The sequence below is a fragment of the Pelmatolapia mariae genome, linkage group LG4 (assembly GCF_036321145.2).
Source record: "Pelmatolapia mariae isolate MD_Pm_ZW linkage group LG4, Pm_UMD_F_2, whole genome shotgun sequence".
In the NCBI taxonomy this organism is placed as follows: Eukaryota; Metazoa; Chordata; class Actinopteri; order Cichliformes; family Cichlidae; genus Pelmatolapia; species Pelmatolapia mariae.
Window position 1 is genome coordinate 164290 of NC_086230.1, and position 19601 is coordinate 183890.

General features: G+C 42.9%; 1 protein-coding gene across 1 annotated transcript; it reads right to left on the bottom strand.

Annotated features, from left to right (window-relative positions):
• Nucleotides 1-3166: 3166 nt before the first annotated feature.
• On the bottom strand, nt 3167-19242 carry LOC134625677 (protein NLRC3-like). Its single transcript, XM_065470645.1, has 7 exons — nt 19137-19242; nt 17303-18237; nt 16506-17254; nt 16207-16380; nt 15433-15591; nt 3872-3918; nt 3167-3696 (listed from the first exon to the last, which is right to left on the bottom strand). Exons 1-7 carry the CDS (start codon nt 19240-19242, stop codon nt 3167-3169), a joined length of 2700 nt encoding a protein of 899 aa, XP_065326717.1.
• Nucleotides 19243-19601: the final 359 nt, after the last annotated feature.

Genomic DNA, 19601 nt, shown 5'->3' on the forward strand with positions numbered 1-19601 from the left:
CGATAAAATTATCTTGGTAGGTGACATAAATTTACATTTTGATGATCTCTCTAAATGAACTACTACTATTCTGTCCCCTGCGTCTGTGGCTCTGCACATAGTGACAGATAAGTAAACATATGTACTAGGTACCAAAAGGGTTGAATGATGACTCAAACATGAAGTAAAGTCAAGGGCTGTTTACTTGTTTGTCTTCACCAGTGTACATTCTTAAGGCTCGTTTCCAGAACCTGTGAAACTACAAAGCATACAAAGAAATATTCTCAGTGCAAACAAAGAATTATATGTTCAATACACCTTGCCAACTGGTGTAGGCATTTATTTATAAACCTCTCCAAATGTGAGTCAAAACAATAAAATATGCATCGCTTACTACCCATAAGTATGAAACACAATATAAACTTAGAAACAAAGCTTCTCCATGGCATAACACAGATGGATGCAAAAGAATTAAACAGGGAGACTTGTACAACTCATTGTGCAGATCTCAAGGCTATAATGGCTTCCTGTAATACCCTACTCATGACCCTAAACAAGTAATAGAAAGGAACATCAAAACAGAGGGCTTAAATACAGATATGGGCATCAAGGAACATGACTCAGCTAGGGAAAACTAGGAATCAACTAATAAGCAAGAGGGAAGAAAAAATGAACACACATGCAGCAAGCACAAGACTATCAAAATAAAATGGGAAATTTAACACAAAGACTGAGACTAAAAAACATGAACTTGACAGGTCGAAGTAAACACAAAGGCAAAACTAACAAAACATGATATAAGAGAAACACAGACTAGGCATGGGGGGAACAGAAGGCATCTGTGAGAATAACTGTTACATCATGCTCTGGGGGTACAGGACTGCAACATAAAGTTTAAAATGAAAGTGACCCCACCCTGGTCCCCAAAACCACACCCAGAAGTTGATTTACAAGTGAAAGTTGGTTATATCGTGTCTAAATTGAGAGCTTTAACTCTGGGGTGAACAAAGGCCAAAATAACAAACAAAACAAGCTTATTGAAAAAGGGAGGTGCTAGCTAAACCCAGGGTGAAACAAATACCAAACAAAAGACAAGTGCTACCCCCTAACTCCCTAATTGAAAAAACAGGAGAAAACAGTACAGGAAATAATATGGCAGTTCACCCCGTCAGCTTCAGTACCTATTTACACGCGATAAGAATCTACAATCTATTTACAAAGTTCAACAATCCTTGGGAAAACACATGCACAAAAGTCATTTGGAGGATTTGGAGGCCAAGGACAGGTCTGCTGCTGCTGTCAGATGCTGCCCCAGGACTACTGCTGGAAAGGGTTTTTCAAAACAGCCACTTGATCAGAAGACCAATCAGCAGCCACCAGCTCTCCAAACAGGAAGGACCTGCAGACTCTTAAAGACACAAAACAAAAAACCAGCCTCTGGGATTCAAATTATGGCCACGGCCGTAACAATAACCAAGAAAATTATGAATACAAATAAAAAAACCTAAATAGAGGTGATATTTACACTGAAAAACAACAAAGTCAACTGGAAAATATCAAACAAAGTTATCACACTCAACATGGAGTCCAAACAGAAAATGCTGGGTGCAAACCCAGGATCATGACAAAAAGTCTCTTAACCTGCACATAACATTACACTCCTTGCCTTGTATTGAACACAATGCCACTATCAATTTCTCAGCAGTCCAATGGACCAATGGACCAGTGGTCCAATGGATAATAACAAAAGGACTGCCCGTGCTGGGTAATTAAGTAGACATAAGTACCACTATTTCAGTTACTGGCCCAAATGAGGGGTTAACGGTCCCTCCTTTTACCTTATCTTAAAGCTTCCTGACTTTTTCATGACTGTCAGGGTGAGCCTTGGTGACAAGAGCCATAGGCCCCTGTTTTTTTTTTTTTTTTTACCTTTATCTTTGAGTAGCACCAAATCCCCATCCTGTACATTTGGTAACTGAATTATTAGGCTGAGTTCATTTATTTAATTATATATGCTCATCAATTCTGGATTGCATCACACCATTAAAAATCTCAAGTCTTTCCCCTGAATCAGCGATCACATCCACCACCACAGAAACGAGTGCAGAAAAGCTGAAGGTAGATTGAAAAAGACCACTCTCCATGTTCACTGTCTCTATGTAAAGGTGTTATTGACTCAACCATCTCATAAAGGGTGCAAGAACATCTTATTTTACTAGTTTGGTTAACGATCACAAACATAACTCAAAGTTCGTATTTGACACCATAAGCAAACATCTTAATTCTCCTCAATGTGCTTTCACTCCCATGTCTTCTAATGACTGCAAAAACCTTTTAGATTTCTTCACTAGGGAAACGAACAGTATCAGGTCACATCTCAAGTCTGTACCTCTTCAACCACTCCAAGTCTCTCACCCAGTTCTGTTGTCTGAGCTCAAACCAGTTTCCTCAACAGATCTGTAGTCTCACACATGCAAATTGCCCAATGGACGTTATCCCCGCTAAATTCAGTAAACAGTTTCTCCTTGCCGTCTCCCCTTGGTTCTCTCTTATGTCAGTTGTGGACTGCTAATGAAAATTAGCCAGCAGTCACATATTAGACCTATCCGTCCTTCCCTTCACTGGCTTCCAGTGAAATTCAGAATCACTTTAAAATAATGCTATTAATAAATAAAGCTTAGAGCAGAGCTCCATCACACTCGCTCACTCTCTCTTTTTTCAAATGACCGTCATCTTCACTGGGCTGCTGTTACACTGTGTCTGGGATTACTGCAATGACCCTAATATCACTGAAAAGGGAAGAGTCACTATTTTCAGGAACTTTTGGAATTATTTCAGTTGCACAAATGGTTCAGGAGTTACAGATATTTAAAAATAACATTGCAAAACAGCTGTCTGACATTGGCAACAGATTAGGCCTTAGAACAGGGGTGAGGAACTCCAGGACTTAAGGGCCGGTGTCCTGAAGATTTTAGATCTCACCCTGGGTCAACACACTTGAATCAAATTAGTTCATTACCAGGCCTTTAGAGAACTTCGAGACATTTTGAGGAGGTAATTTAGTCATTTGAATCCATGAAACTGAAAAAGTGTTTTTCCGAGTGAAAGAGACAGACATATACCGACTGAACTATCTCTTCAACAATCAGAGTGTTTCTCTAACAGGAGGACAATCTTTACACTCAACTCAGCACAGACACACTGAGGAACCAAACCCGACCCAAAATCCAGGATAAAGACTTTCAGTGAATGTGGTGTTGAAGGTGTAGAGGAGGATCAGAGTGTCAGACGAGACTCTGTAGAAGGACAGGGTGCCAGCAGGACAGTCCACATACACTGCCACTCTGTTAGACACAGAGGAGGAGGAGAAGAATGTGGATTCTTTTCTGTTATTGTGCCAGACAGAATCAGGACCATTGTCAGAGAAGCTCAGACTCCAGGACTTTTCATTGTATCCAAACCCACAGTCATTACTGCCTCCTTTCCTCCCAATTCCTTTGTAGCTCACTGATACCTCAACCTTTCCTCTCCACTCGACCTCCCAGTAACAGCGATCAATCAGATCATTTCCACACAACAGTTGATAAAAACCATCAAATCTGTCTGGATGATCAGGATATGACTCAACCTCTTTCACACGTGTCACCTTCCTGTTGTTGTCAGACAGTTTGAGGTTTGTGTGTACTGTGTTTGTGTCGATTGTGAGTTGACAGGAATCTGATGGAGAAAACAAACACAATCCAGTTGCAGTTATTGATCCATCATGTGTTCATTGAATGACACTTTGATGATGACTCCTGACATCAGAGATGTGAATGAGTGATGTGACCGTTTGAAGATGGTTGAATGTGTACTGCTGTGTTTTCATGAATCACATCAAAAACACACTTACACTTCCTCAGACCTGGTCTCAACCATTGGACTCCAGTAGGCTCCACTCTGAAAGGAGGAAGGGGGTCAGACCAGCACAGTTTCTTTCAGCATGCACACATGGACATTTCAGTGATCAGTATATTGATAATAAGAAGAGCATTACAAGTTAAGAGAATATTGAACTATAATTATCCTGGTAGTTAATATGAACTCAATTTCCTAGTTTTAGAGAAGTGCTGCTTCATTCAGGAGGAAAAAATCTTCATGTCTAATTTATTTTTGAAAGCTGGAGGAAGAATTCAATTCAATTCAATTCAATTTTATTTATATAGCGCCAAATCACAACAAATGTCGCCTCAAGGCGCTTTATATTGTACAATAGATCGCACAATAATAAATACAGAGAAAAACCCAACAATCATATGACCCCCTATGAGCAAGCACTTTGGCGACAGTGGGAAGGAAAAACTCCCTTTTAACAGGAAGAAACCTCCGGCAGAACCAGGCTCAGGGAGGGGCAGCCATCTGCTGCGACCGGTTGGGGTGAAAGAAGGAAAACAGGATAAAGACATGCTGTGGAAGAGAGACAGAGGTTAATAACAGATATGATTCGATGCAGAGAGGTCTATTAACACATAGTGAGTGAGAAAGGTGACTGGAAAGGAAAAACTCAATGCATCATGGGAATCCCCGGCAGCCTACGTCTATTGCAGCATAACTAAGGGAGGATTCAGGGTCACCTGGTCCAGCCCTAACTATATGCTTTAGCAAAAAGGAAAGTTTTAAGCCTAATCTTGAAAGTAGAGCTAGTGTCTGTCTCCCGAATCCAAACTGGAAGCTGGTTCCACAGAAGAGGGGCCTGAAAACTGAAGGCTCTGCCTCCCATTCTACTTTTAAATACTCTAGGAACAACAAGTAAGCCTGCAGTGCGAGAGCGAAGTGCTCTAATAGGGTGATATGGTACTACAAGGTCATTAAGATAAGATGGGGCCTGGTTATTTAAGACTTTGTATGTGAGGAGCAGAATTTTGAATTCAATTCTGGATTTAACAGGAAGCCAATGAAGGGAAGCCAATAGAGGAGAAATATGCTCTCTCTTTCTAGTCCCTGTTAGTACTCTTGCTGCAGCATTTTGGATTAGCTGAAGGCTTTTCAGCGAGTTTTTAGGACATCCTGATAATAAAGAATTACAGTAGTCCAGCCTGGAAGTAATAAATGCATGAACTAGTTTTTCAGCGTCACTCTGAGACAGGATATTTCTAATTTTAGAGATGTTGCGCAAATGGAAGAAAGCAGTCTTACATATTTGTTTAATATGTGCATTGAAGGACATTCCTCTGCAGATAATCTGTTAGCTGTTTGACAACTACTCTTTCAAGGATTTTTGATATGAAAGGAAGGCTGGAGATTGGCCTGTAATTAGCTAAGACAGCTGGGTCTAGAGATGGCTTTTTAAGTAAGGGTTTAACTACAGCCACCTTGAAGGCCTGTGGTACATAGCCGATTATTAGAGATAGGTTGATCATATTTAAGATCGAAGAATTAATTAATGGCAGGACTTCTTTGAGCAGTTTTGTAGGAATGGGGTCTAAAAGACACGTTGATGGTTTGGAGGAATTAATTATTGAAGTTAACTCAGAAAGATCAATTGGAGAAAAAGAGTCTAACTTAACATCAATGGTACTAAAAGTAGCTGTAGATAATATTACATCTGTGGGATGATTATTGGTAATTTTTTCTCTAATGATAAGAATTTTATTAGTGAAGAAGTTCATGAAGTCATTACTAGTTAACGTTAAAGGGATTGTTGGCTCAGTAGAGCTCTGACTTTTTGTCAGCCTGGCTACAGTGCTGAAGAGAAACCTGGGGTTGTTCTTATTTTCTTCAATCAGTGACGAATAGTAAGATGTTCTGGCTTTGCGGAGGGCTTTCTTATAAAGCAACAAACTATTTCTCCAGGCTAAATGATGATCCTCTAAATTTGTGACACGCCATTTCCTCTCCAGCTTACGAGTTATCTGCTTTAGGCTACGTGTTTGAGAATTATACCACGGATTCAGGTACTTCGGATTTGAGGCCTTAGTTTTCACAGGAGCTACAGTATCCAGAGTCGTACGTAGTGAGGAGGTAAAATTATTAACAAGATAATCGACCTCTGTTGGAGTAGCGTTCATATAGCTGCTCTGCTCTATGTTGGTACAGGGCATAGAAGATGATAACAGTGGGTGGATTATATTCTTAAACTTAGTTACAGCACTTTCAGAAAGACATCTACTTTGATAAAGTCTACTCTCCACTGCTGTGTAATCAATTATTGTAAATGTAAATGTTATCAGGAAATGATCAGACAGCAGAGGGTTTTCAGGAAACACTGTTAAATGTTCAGTTTCTATGCCATATGTTAAAACAAGATCTAGAGTGTGATTAAAGTGGTGGGTGGGTTCTTTTACATTTTGAGAGAAGCCAATTGAGTCTAATAACAGATTAAATGCGATGTTGAGGCTGTCATTTTTAGCATCTACATGGATGTAAAAATCACCCACAATAATTATTTTATCTGAGCTGAGCACTAAATCAGATAAAAAGTCTGAGAAATCAGAGAGAAACTCTGTGTAAGGCCCAGGTGGACGATAGATAATAACAAGTAAGACTGGTTTCTGAGTTTTACAGCTGGGTTGGACAAGGCTAAGCATCAGGCTTTCAAATGAATTAAAAGTCTGTCTTGGTCTTTCGTTAATTAATAGGCTGGTGTGAAAAATTGCTGCCACACCGCCCCCTTGGCCTGTGCTTCGAGATTTCTGGTAGTTAGAATGACTCGGGGGTGTTGATTCATTTAAACTAACATACTCATCCTGCTGCAACCATTTTTCTGTAAGGCAGAGTAAATCGATTTGTTGATCAATTATTAAGTCATGTACTAACAGAGACTTGGAGGAGAGAGACCTAATATTTAATAATCCACATTTCACTGTTTTACTCTTTGGTTCAGATGTGGATACTGTATTGTTCTTTCTTTGTGATTTTTTATGTTTAAGTTGTTTATTGCTGGTTTTTGGTTTGTTTTTTGTCTTTTTGGGAGCTGACACCGTCTCAATGGAGATGGGTTTTTGGAGGGGTAGCAGGAGGAGAGAAGCTGCAGAGAGGCGTGTAAGACTGCAACTCTGCTTCCTGGTCCCAACTCTGGATAGTCATATTTTGGGGGGTTTAATAAATTGGTCCATATTTCTAGAAATGAGAGCTGCTCCATCCAAAGTGGGATGGATGCCGTCTCTCCTAACAAGACCAGGTTTCCTCCAGAAGGTTTGCCAATTATCTATGAAGCCCACATCGTTTCTGGGACACCACTCAGACAGCCAGCAATTTAAGGAGAACATGCGGCTAAACATGTCACTCCTGGTCTGATTGGGGAGGGGACCAGAGAAAACTACAGAGTCCGACATTGTTTTGGCAAAGTTACACACCGATTCAATATTGATTTTAGTGACCTCCGATTGGCGTAACCGGGTGTCATTACTGCCGACGTGAATTATGATCTTACTGTATTTACGTTTACCCTTAGCCAGCAGTTTTAAATTTACTTCAGTGTCGCCTGCTCTGGCCCCTGGAAGACAATTGACTATGGTTGCCGGTGTCTCTAGCTTCACATGTCTGAGAACAGAATCACCAATTACCAGAGTTTGACCCCCGGCGGGTGTGTCGCCGAGTGGGGAAAAACGGTTAGACACATGAACAGGTTGGTGGTGTACCTGGGGCTTCTGTTTAGGACTATGCTTCCTTCTCACCGTCACCCAGCCGCCCTCTTTCCCCAGCTGCTTGGGGTCTGCCGGGGAACAGCTAGCGGGGCCTGCGCTATCTTCGGCTGCACCAGCTACAGGGGCCTGGCTAGCTACGGGTGAATGAAGGGTGCGAAGCCGAGTCTCCAATTCAGTAATCCTGGCCTCCAGAGCTGCAAATATGCTACATTTGTTACAGGTATCATTACTGCTAAAGGAGGCCGAGGAGTAACTAAACATCTGACACAATGAGCAGGAAAGTGCAGGAGGGACAGGTGAAGTAGCCATGGTGCTAACGAGTCGGCTACGAGCTAAGCTAAGCTAGCGAAACAGTAAAGAGACAGTGAGTGAATACTTCGGCTATAAATTAGGGAGTGAGTACACAGAAAGGGTGATTCAGATGAAGCACGTTAAGATTATACTATGAAAAAGGGATGTATCAAAAGATTTAAATTAAATTGCTAAGCAGAAAAGCTACTCAGAAACACCACTGTGTTTGAGCAGGAACAGGAAGTGATACTCTACCACAAAGCGAGCGAACACCAAGTGACAGCGCCACCAAGAGGCTCAGTGAAAACACTGCGATGAAGAGTCTTAATAGAGTATTGGTGTAGTTGATGGTGATGAAGAAGGGGCAGAGGTGGTGGAAGACAGGATTAGAGCAGGACTAGGGCTCCTGAAGAGATTTAAGAAAGTGCTGATGTTGACATGATGGAAGAGTTTGACAAAAACAATCCTGGTTTAACACCCGGAGAGAAAGATAATTAATAAAAAAGAACAGAGTCAGTCCAATAAGGAGAAAAATAAGGGGAAAAAACAAAGTTTGTAGTAGATGTTAGGCATGACCTACACTACATTGGAAATATATATATATATATATATATATATAGCAGCTGGATAGCGTAGTGGTTAGACTACACGCGGATCAACAAGGTCCGCGTCAGGTGTTGAGGAACCAGGGCACCTTGACAACAAGTGGGCTACTGGAACAAGAAGGCATCGGTGGGCAAGAGACAAAAACAGGGCGTTGTTGGAATGCTACTACAACGCCCTCAATCCATAGGATGAGGGACCTATGGATTCTTCGATACCCAACATCTACAATGACGGCAAAACAACTAGTAGCTCAGTGTTCCAACATTCGAAAGAAGGTACAAGATCAACGCTACGGAGGAGTCAGGATGCCAGTCAGGGGGGAGATATCATCACCCCCACCCGAGATTGGGTACATAGCCCCAAGTGTAATAGGAGAAGGATCGTTGAGTGCGAGAGGAACTGACCTGAAAGATAGGATCATGGCCAACCTTGAAACCTGGATCCCCCGTAGCCGGTTACCAAGATTACGTGAAGTACCCTCAGAAGGTCTGCTAGATGATGTTAATGCACCACTACGGATGATACCTACAACCACGATTACCGACACTAACAAGCTGATCTACAATACGGCAGCAGTAATCAGTGAGATGCTTGGCTACAAGTTGAACAACCACAAGGGGCAGTACCCTCCATGGAGAAGGAGGCTAGAGGGCAAGATCAAAGTAGCACGGAGGGAGGCTAGCCAACTAACGGAGTTGCAGAAAGGCGCGACAAAGCATGTGCATAAGAAATACAGCAAGCTGTCCATACCTGAGGCCTTGGAAACCAGCTGTTCTCCACAGAACCAGCAAAGGTGTACTCTCAGTGGCAAGGGAACAATAAGAGAACAGCACCACCAAGGCTGGAGACGGAGCAATACTGGAAGAGCATATGGGAAAAGGACGCAACCCATAACGGCAATGCTCAGTGGCTAGTGGATCTGAGGGCAGACCATAGCGACCTCCCTGAACAGGGTCCAGTAACAATCACTTTGGTAGACATCCAAGAAAGGGTCTCCAGTATGAAGAGTTGGACAGCACCAGGGCCCGACATGGTTCACGCCTACTGGCTGAAGAAGCTGACTGCACTCCATGAGCATCTGGCAGCAAAAATGAACCAGCTGCTAGCCCAGAATGGCTAACCGAAGGCCGGACAGTCCTCATCCTCAAGGACCCCCAGAAGGGACCACTCCCATCTAACTACCAATCAATAACCTGCCTCAGTACCACATGGAAGCTCCTGTCAGGCATCATATCGGCTAAGATGAACAGGCACATGGGTCAATACATGAGCGGGGCACAGAAAGGGATTGGCAAGAATACCAGAGGCGCAAAACACCAGCTAGTGGTAGACAGAACAGTCAGCCGAGACTGCAAGACCAGACTGACCAACCTGTGCACAGCCTGGATTGATTACAAGAAGGCCTATGACTCAATGCCCCACAGTTGGATACTGGAATGCCTAGAATTGTACAAGATCAACAGGAGCCTAAGAGCCTTCATTAGGAACTCAATGGGGATGTGGCGTACAACACTAGAGGCCAACTCTAAGCCCATAGCACAGGTCACCATCAAGTGCGGGATCTACCAAGGAGGTGCTCTGTCCCCACTGCTGTTCTGTATAGGCCTGAACACCCTCAGTGAGATCATTAACAAGACTGGCTACGGATACCGACTACGAAACGGAGCGGTTGTCAGCCAGCTCCTGTACATGGATGACATCAAGCTGTATGCCAAGAGTGAACGAGACATCGATTCACTTTTCCACACTACCAGGCTATACAGCAATGACATTGGAATGTCGTTCGGACTGGAGAAGTGTAGTCGGATGATAACAAAGAGAGGGAAGGTAGTCAGAACTGAGGGGATTGTACTATCAGAAGGCAATATTGCAGACATAGAGGACAGTTACAAGTACCTGGGGATCCCGCAGGCGAATGGGAACCATGAAGAGGCCGCTAGGAAAGCTGCAACCACCAAGTACCTGCAGAGGGTCAGGCAAGTCCTGAGGAGTCAGCTGAACGGTAAGAACAAGATCCGGGCCATCAATACCTACGCCCTACCCATGATCAGGTACCCTGATGGGGTAATAGGCTGGCCAAAGGAGGAGATAGAAGCCACTGACATCAAGACAAGAAAGCTCCTGACCATGCATGGAGGGATTCACGCCAAGTCCAGCACCCTGAGGCTGTACGCTAAGCGGAAGGAAGGAGGCCGGGGACTGGTGAGTGGCAGCACCACAGTCCAGTATGAGACAAGAAACATCCACGAATACATCACGAAGATGGCCCCAACTGACAGCGTGCTCAGTGAATACCTCAGGCAGCAGAAACCCAGGAAAGAGGAGGAAGGCGAGGAACCATCATGGAAGGACAGGCCCCTGCACGGTATGTACCACCGGCAGATAGAGGAGGTGGCTGATATCCAGAAATCCTACCAGTGGCTGGACAAAGCTGGACTGAAAGACAGCACAGAGGCACTAATCATGGCAAAACAGGAACAAGCTCTGAGCACAAGATCCATAGAGGCTTGGGTCTATCACACCAGGCAAGTCCCCAAGTGCAGGCTATGTAAAGATGCCCTGGGGACAATCCAGCACATAACAGCAGGGTGCAAGATGCTAGCAGGCAAGGTATACATGGAACGCCATAACCAAGTGGCCGGCATAGTGTACAGAAACATCTGTGCTGAATATGGAATGGAAGTCCTGAGGTCACAATGGGAGATGCCCACTAGGGTGAATGGCTGAACGGAGAATGGCTGAGCTAAAATCCTGTGGGACTTCCAGATACAAATGCACAAAATGGTTTTGGCTAACCAACCGGACATAGTGGTGGTAGACAAGCAGAAGAAGATGGGTGTAGTGATAGCGAAAGAAGGAAAGAAGGAACATGACAAGGTTGAGAAATACCAAGGGCTCAGAGAAGAGCTCGAGAAGCTGTGGAGGGTAAAGGTGATTCTGGTCCCAGTGGGAATCAGAGCACTGCGGTGACATCCAAGCTAGGCAAGTGGCTCCAGCAAATCCCGGGAACAACATCGGAGATAGATGTTCCAAGGACTACACTCTTCTGGATAGAGATGATACTGCACAGTAAATACCCTCAAGCTCGCAGCCTCTTGTAAGGGATCCAAGCTTTAAGGATAGACCACCCGCAGAGGCGAGGGGTTTTCTTTTTTTCCCAATTTATTGTAAGCAGAATATCAGATTGTCACCAAATTATTGCTATATGATTACTAAATCATGTGAGGTCCTGCACACCGTAACAAGCAGACTCCAAACACAGCACCCTCAGGCCCTTTTCCTGATCTCTGGGGACTTTAATCACATCTCCCTGTCCTCCACTCTCCCCACCTTCACCCAGTATGTTACCTGCCACACCAGAGACAATAAAACATTGGACTTATTGTATGCCAACACCAAGGAGGCATACAGCTCATCACCTCTCCCTCCCCTGGGGGGCTCAGATCACAATCTGGTTCATCTCCAGCCTGTGTATAAACCTCTAGTACACAGAGAACCAGTAGTGAAACGCACAGTTAGGAAATGGTCGGCAGAGACTGAAGAGGCCCTGAGGGACTGTTTCCGTTCTACTGTGTGGGACAACCTCTGCAGCCCCCTGGAGGATAACCTCAACAGCATCACAGACTGCATTACGGATTACATGAACTTCTGTGTGGACAACACCGTACCCATCAAAAAGGTACGGTGTTTTTCTAACAACAAGCCATGGATAAATCCTGAAATTAAGGCTCTCCTCAAGGAGAAGAAGAGAGTCTTTAGAGCTGGAGACAAACAGGAGCTGAGAGTTGTTCAGAAGAAGCTGAAATGGAAGATAAGGCAGGGGAAGGAAAACTACAGGAGGAAGATGGAAGAGCAGCTGCAACAGGACAACATCAGAGGGGTTTGGAACAGCCTGAAGACAATCTCAGGACAAAAACCAACCCCCCAGGCTGCAGGAGACTTGGGGTGGGTGAATGACCTAAATAAATATTTTAATAGGTTTGATCAACCACCCACCCCTCCCACAGCATCGCCCCCCCTGCTGCAATCTCCTTCATCTTCAGGGACTGCCTGTCCCTCATCTCAGGACTTCACACCTCTCAGCTTCACACCTCCCAGCTCCCAGTCATTACACCCACCCCCGGCTTCTGTGGACTCCAACATACACACCCCTCCCCCAAAACCCCCTCTCTCCATCTCAGCACTTCAAGTGAGGAACGAGCTTCGCAAGATCAAGGTGCGGAAGGCTGCAGGTCCAGATGGCGTCAGCTCCAGGCTCCTGAGGTGCTGCGCAGATGAACTGTGTGGCATCCTAGGTTATCTGTTCAACCTGAGCCTGTCACTGGGGAAAGTACCACAGCTGTGGAAGACCTCCTGTGTGGTACCGGTACCAAAGACCTCCCATCCCAAGGACCTCAGCAGCTACAGGCCGGTAGCCCTCACATCGCATCTGATGAAGACCCTCGAGAGGTTGGTTCTAAACCATCTGCGCCCCCTGGTGAGGTCTTCATTGGATCCGCTGCAGTTTGCTTACCAGCCTGGCATTGGGGTGGAGGACGCCATCATCTACCTCCTGCACCGAGCTCTGACTCACCTGGAGAAGCCTGGAAGCACTGTGAGGATCATGTTCTTTGATTTCTCCAGTGCTTTCAACACCATCCAGCCACGACTTCTGAGGGACAAGCTGGAGCTATCGGGAGTGGACCACCACATGTCCCAGTGGATACTGGACTACCTCACAGAACGTCCACAGTATGTGAGGTCACAGGGCTGTGTCTCTGACACGCTGGTCTGCAGTACGGGGGCCCCACAGGCAACTGTGTTGGCACCGTTCCTCTTCACCCTCTACACTGCAGACTTCTCCATCAACTCCCCACGCTGCCACCTACAGAAGTTCTCTGACGACTCTGCCATAGTCGGCCTCATCACAGGTGAGGACGACTCAGAGTACAGGCAGTGGACTCTGGACTTTGTAGACTGGTGTCAGCAGAACCAGCTGCTGATCAACGCCGGGAAAACCAAGGAGTTGGTGGTGGACTTCCGGAGACGCAGACCCACCACACTGACACCGGTGAACATCCAGGGAGTGGACATTGAGATAGTGGACTCGTATAGGTACCTGGGTGTTCACCTGAATAATAAACTGGACTGGAGCCACAACACTGATGCTCTTTACAGGAAGGGTCAGAGCAGACTCTACCTGCTGAGGCGGCTGAGGTCATTTGGAGTCCAGGGAGCGCTTTTAAAGACCTTCTACGACTCTGTGGTGGCATCTGTCATTTTTTACAGTGTGGTATGTTGGAGCAGCGGTTTATCGGCAGCTGAAAGGAAGAGGTTGGATAAACTCATCAGGAAGGCCAGCTCTGTTCTGGGATGCACCCTGGACCCAGTGCAGGTGGTGGGAGACAGAAGGACTCTGGCCAAAATAACATCTCTGATGGACAGAGTCTCCCACCCCATGAATGTAAATGTTGCTGAACTGCAGAGCTCCTTCAGTGACAGACTGCTGCATCCTCGATGCATGAAGGAGCGTTTCCGCAGGTCCTTCCTCCCTGCAGCTGTCAGACTGTACAATCAGAACTGCTCCCAACAAACATAGATGTTTACATCAGCACTGTAACTGCAATAAGTTAATTAACCGAGTTGCACTACAACCTGGTTTGCCTCTTATCTGTAGTTATTTTTATTTAATTTAATAACTGTACAATACTCTGTATATAGTAACCATTGTCCTTAATTTAAATATTTAAGAAAAATTGTGTATGTTTCTGTTCTGTGTCCTGTGTACTGTTTGTTTGTATATGTGTGTTTTTGCTGCTGTTACAACCAAATTTCCCCTTGTGGGACAATTAAAGGATTATTCTATTCTATTCTATTCTATTCTAAATGGATTTGACTCCTTGGATTTTTTAAAGGTTTGTCCACATTAGTCCTATATGTTTATGGCCCTATTACATAGATTCAAATTTGATATTACAGCGTTCCCTGGTTTGTTGGGGGAGTTACATTCAAAAAATAACCCGCGATAGGTGAAATCCGCGAAGTAGCCAGCTTTATTTTTTACAATTATTCTCAGACAGGCATCGACAGTTTCACACATTTCTCTCTTGTTTAAACACTCTCAAAGTTCAAACCTTTGTAGAAAAATAAATCCAGTATTATAGAATGAAACCAGAGATCAAACCCTGTTTTCAGGTTCAGAACATGGGAATTGAGCAGCTGCGAGAGAATTCAACATTAATGAATCAATGATAAGGAAGTGGAGGAAGCAAGAATAATGAGTTGAGTAAAGTTTGATTTATCTGACTGTTTTGTTTCGCTTAATGCGCCTTACAATCCGGTGAGCTTTATGGTTTGAAAATTACGGTAACGTCTACCTTCCTTTAGCATATCCAGAAGTCCAACTTTTTCTGTGATGGTTATCATCTTCCTCTGCGTTTTGGGTGCTACCGCAGTGGCCTTTGACGTCGACACTTTTGTGTTTGTTGTCTTCTACTAGCAAAGATTTATGTAAATTTGACAAGCTGAATGCATTCAATACTGTACAGGAGACACGGCACAAGATAGAGTTACGATGGTCTACAGCCAATCAGGATGCAGAACATAATGCGCTGTAAAAGAAAAAAAAAGAAAAAAAGAAAAAAAATCGCATGCAAAATTGCATCAAAAAGAAATCAGCGAAACAGCGATTCCTCAAAAAGTGAACCGCGTTACAGCGAGGGACTACTGTACTCAGCTCTCTTAACTCTGACAGCTCTATTAAAAATGATAAACCAAATCTCTAGTTGATTATTACTGTGGAAATTATTTGGTATTTAGTTCACTATTATATCTGTATCATTGTATTACATTCTTATTAATGAAATACAAAGTGCTATACAGAGAAAATGCTTACAGTATTTCCTTTTCTATCAGATAAAGAGCAGGCAAGCTGCAGCAGACCTCTCCATACCTTAAAGTTATCGGTCTCAGTAGGTCCCGTAGCTTTCCACCTGAGTCCCCTAGGTTATTGTACCTCAGGTCCAAATCTCTCAGATGGCCAAGGTTAGAGGTTAGAGCCAAAGAAGCCAAAGACGTATAGAATTTGCCTGTGATCAGACAGCCTGAGAGACTTCAGGCCAAAGAATAAAAATTAAATAAACAAAACATTTGTGTCCCTTTCATATTTTCACCCAGACAAACTGCATTTGAGGAGAATAAAGAATCAGTTAGTTGGGGTAAGCGTGTAACAACATTCCAAAATATGATAAGGTTTTAGTAGCGCTTACTTTTTCAGTATTCTGTTGTCCCTACAGCAACTATTTTCAGCTTCCATCACATTCAAAATGAGCTCATGCTTTTTAATAAAATTTTAGAATTTCCGAATTAAAACATTTCATATCTTTCTATATTCTGCTGGGAATGAAATATTGGTTCATGAGCTTTCCAAATTTTTTGGAAAAGTTTCATTCCTTTCTGTACTGACATTTTATACAGGACTCCAGTTGTTATGTAATTGGGGAGGTATATATAAAATAAATAACTTGATTTATTCTACCAAAGTTACTGCTTCAACATCATGTTACGAAAGCATATCAAAAATGTTACTTTTTTGAAGACAAAAATACAAAGCATCATGTAAGAAACATCTGACACAGAACACAGTGATAAGAGCAATAAGTTCAGGTTAAATAATCGTAGGAAGATTCTTTTTCTATAACACAAGAAAACTGTAATGTCATCTGACCTCAGAGTTTCCAGTTTAGAGTGTGGACTTGCCAAACCAGCAAACAGAAGCTCTGCTCCCGAATCCTCCAGGTCATTGTTACTCAGGTCCAGCTTCCTTAGACTAGACGACTGGGAGCTGAGAACTGAGGACAGTGCCTTACAACTTCTCTCTAAGAGGTTAGAGCCACTCAATCTAAAGAAATAGTAAGAAGAAAAAAGTTGAACTGTGGATTTGTTCTCCTGCTGTGAAAGCAATTATTTTTTTTGTTTGTTTGTTTTTGGTTGTGGTGAGGGGGTTGATGGGTATATATTGCTTACAGAGCATTACTGGAGGCTTCGACCACTGGCAGCAGCCTCAGAAGAGCCTCCTCTGAAGCAGAGTATTTCTTCAGGTCAAACACATTCAGCTCTACTTCTGATGACAATAAGATGAAGACCAGAGCTGACCACTGACCAGGAGACAGTTTATCTGTGGAGATACTTCCTGATCTCAAGGACTGTTGGATCTTCTCCACTAGAAGAGGATCTTTAAGTTCATTCAGACAATGGAGTAGATTGATGCTTTGCTCTGCAGACAGATTCTCACTGAGCTTCTTCTTTATGTACTGGACTATTTCCTGATTGGTCTGTGAGCTACTTTCTGTCTGTGGCAGCAGACCTCGTAGGAGAATCTGATTGGTCTCCAGTGAGAAACCCAGGAGGAAGCGGAGGAACAAGTCCAGGTGTCCATTTGGACTCTGCAAGGCCTTGTTCAAAGCACTCCGGTGGAGAGATTGTCGTTTTTTTCTTTGTCGTCCTTCCGGCAGATTGAGTCCAGTGTTGATGAAAGTCAGATGGACATTAAGAGCAGCCAGAAACTCTTGAACACTCAGGTGGATGAAGCAGAACAGCTTGTCCTGGTATAGTCCTCTCTCCTTTTTGAAGATCTGTGTAAACAGTCCTGAGTACATTGAGGCTGCTCTGATATTGATGCCACACTCTGTCAAGTCTGATTCATAGAAGATCAGGTTTCCTTTCTGCAGCTGATCAAAAGCCAGTTTTCCCAGAGACTCAATCATCTTCTTGCTCTCTGGACTCCAGTGTGGATCTGTCTCAGCTCCTCCATCATACTTGACCTTCTTCACTTTGATCTGAACTACCAGGAAGTGGATGTACATCTCAGTCAGGGTCTTGGGCAGCTGTCCTCCCTCTCTGGTTTTCAGCACATCTTCCAGAACTGTAGCAGTGATCCAGCAGAAGACTGGGATGTGGCACATGATGTGGAGGCTTCGTGATGTCTTGATGTGGGAGATGATCCTGCTGGCTTCATCTCCAGATCTCTTCCTGAAGTACTCCTCCTTCTGTGGGTCAGTGAACCCTCTGACCTCTGTCACCATGTCAACATAGTCAGGAGGGATCTGATTGGCAGCTGCTGGTCGCGCTGTTACCCAGAGTCGACAAGATGGAAGAAGTTTCCCCCTGATTAAATTTGCCAGAAGTGCACAAACTGCCGTTGACTCTGTAATATCAGTCACACTCTCAGTGTTGTTGAAGTCTAGAGGAGGTCGACACTCATCCAGACCATCAAAGATAAACATAACCTGGAAGTCTTCAAAGCTGCAGATTCCTGCTTCTTTGGTTTCAGTAAAGACGTGATGAATAAGTTCCACCAAGCTGAACTTTTCCTCTTTCAGCACATTCAGCTCTCTGAAAGTGAATGGAAATATGAACTGGATGTCCTGGTTGGCTTTGTCTTCAGCCCAGTCGAGGGTGTATTTTTGTGTTAAGACTGTTTTCCCAATGCCAGCAACTCCCATTGTCAGCACTGTTCTGATTGGTTCTTTTCTTCCAGGTGTGCCTTTAAAGATGTCTTCTTGTCTGATTGTTGTTTCAGCCTGTTTGAGATCATGTTCTTTACAGACGTCTGCAGTCCCTCCCTCTGTGATGTAGAGCTCTGTGTAGATCTGATTCAGAAGGATTGGGTTTCCTTCTTCAGCAACCCCTTCAGACATGCACTGGAACTTCTCCTTTAGGCTGGACTTGAGTTTAAATTGACACTTTTTAACAGCATCTGATTAAATAAAAGTATCAAATAAGTAGATGTCAGGGACACAGAACGAGACACGTGGTGCATGGAAATGTATTTACTTATTCATTTATTTTGATTTATTTATGTATTTTGGGGATGGGGTTAAATTGTAATTGTGTTGTTTATTCTTACTGTTTCTTTCTGTCTCTCCCTTTCTCCTTGAATTATGCTTGCTGTTGTGTTATAAAATACTTCTCTGTTGTGTGCTTTAACTCAAAGGTCTTTCCATTGTAAACAGCATGTAACATAGCTCATGAGTTTTAATATTAAATGTATTATTCACCTTTTTCTTTCAAAATAATTGTTACTGGTTACTTTATACAACATTTACCATTTCACGTCCACTTAATTTGCAACATGTCAACATAACTGTTATTTTTGAATGACATTTTTTACCTAAAAAGTTCAGTAAAAAATACATTATAATGAGAAAATGTTGTGTCTTTATTTATGAATCTTCAATAGATTTTCTATAAGCTAATGACATGTGTGACATGTTCACATCGTGTGAATGGTTCCCACCAGCAATCATCAGCTTGTTCTTTTATGGTTGGAATTCTCAAACAATCAATCAATCAATCAATCAATCAATCAATCAATCAATCAATCAATCAATCAATCAATCAATCAATCAGCTTCATTTATAAAGCACTTTAAAACAACCACAGCTGACACAAAGTGCTGTACATTGGAACCAAAAAATAAAATTTCATAATACATAAATAAAAGCCAAATTAAAGAAAGAAAAAAAATATTAAATAACAAATTTAATTTCAACTAAATTTTAATTCCACCAGTTTTATTTTGGAATTAAAAAGCTGTCTACATCAAGACTAAAGCAGCAAAAAATACCACATTGAAACAAACTGCTGAATGCTTACCTTCTGATGTAACTGCATGGGCTGGTGGTTTCACCACAACTTGTGGCTGTTTACCTTTTGGAGGAAATCTGAAGTCATGAAGAGGTCTTGTTTTTGCATTGGTCATGATATATATATATATATATATATATATATATATATATATATATATATATATATATATATATATATATATATGTATGTATGTGTGTGTGTATAGTGCATATATATATATATATATATATATATATATATATATATAGATAGATAGATAGATAGATAGACAAGATAGATAGATAGATAGACAAGATAGGATCATGGCAAAGCTTGAAACTTGGATCCCCCGTAGCCGATAACCAAGAATACATGAAGTACCCTCAGCAGATCTGCTAGATGATGTAAATGCAGTGCTACGGACGATACCTACAGCCACAATTACCGAGACTAACAAGCTGATTTACACCACGGCAGCAGTAATCAGTGAGA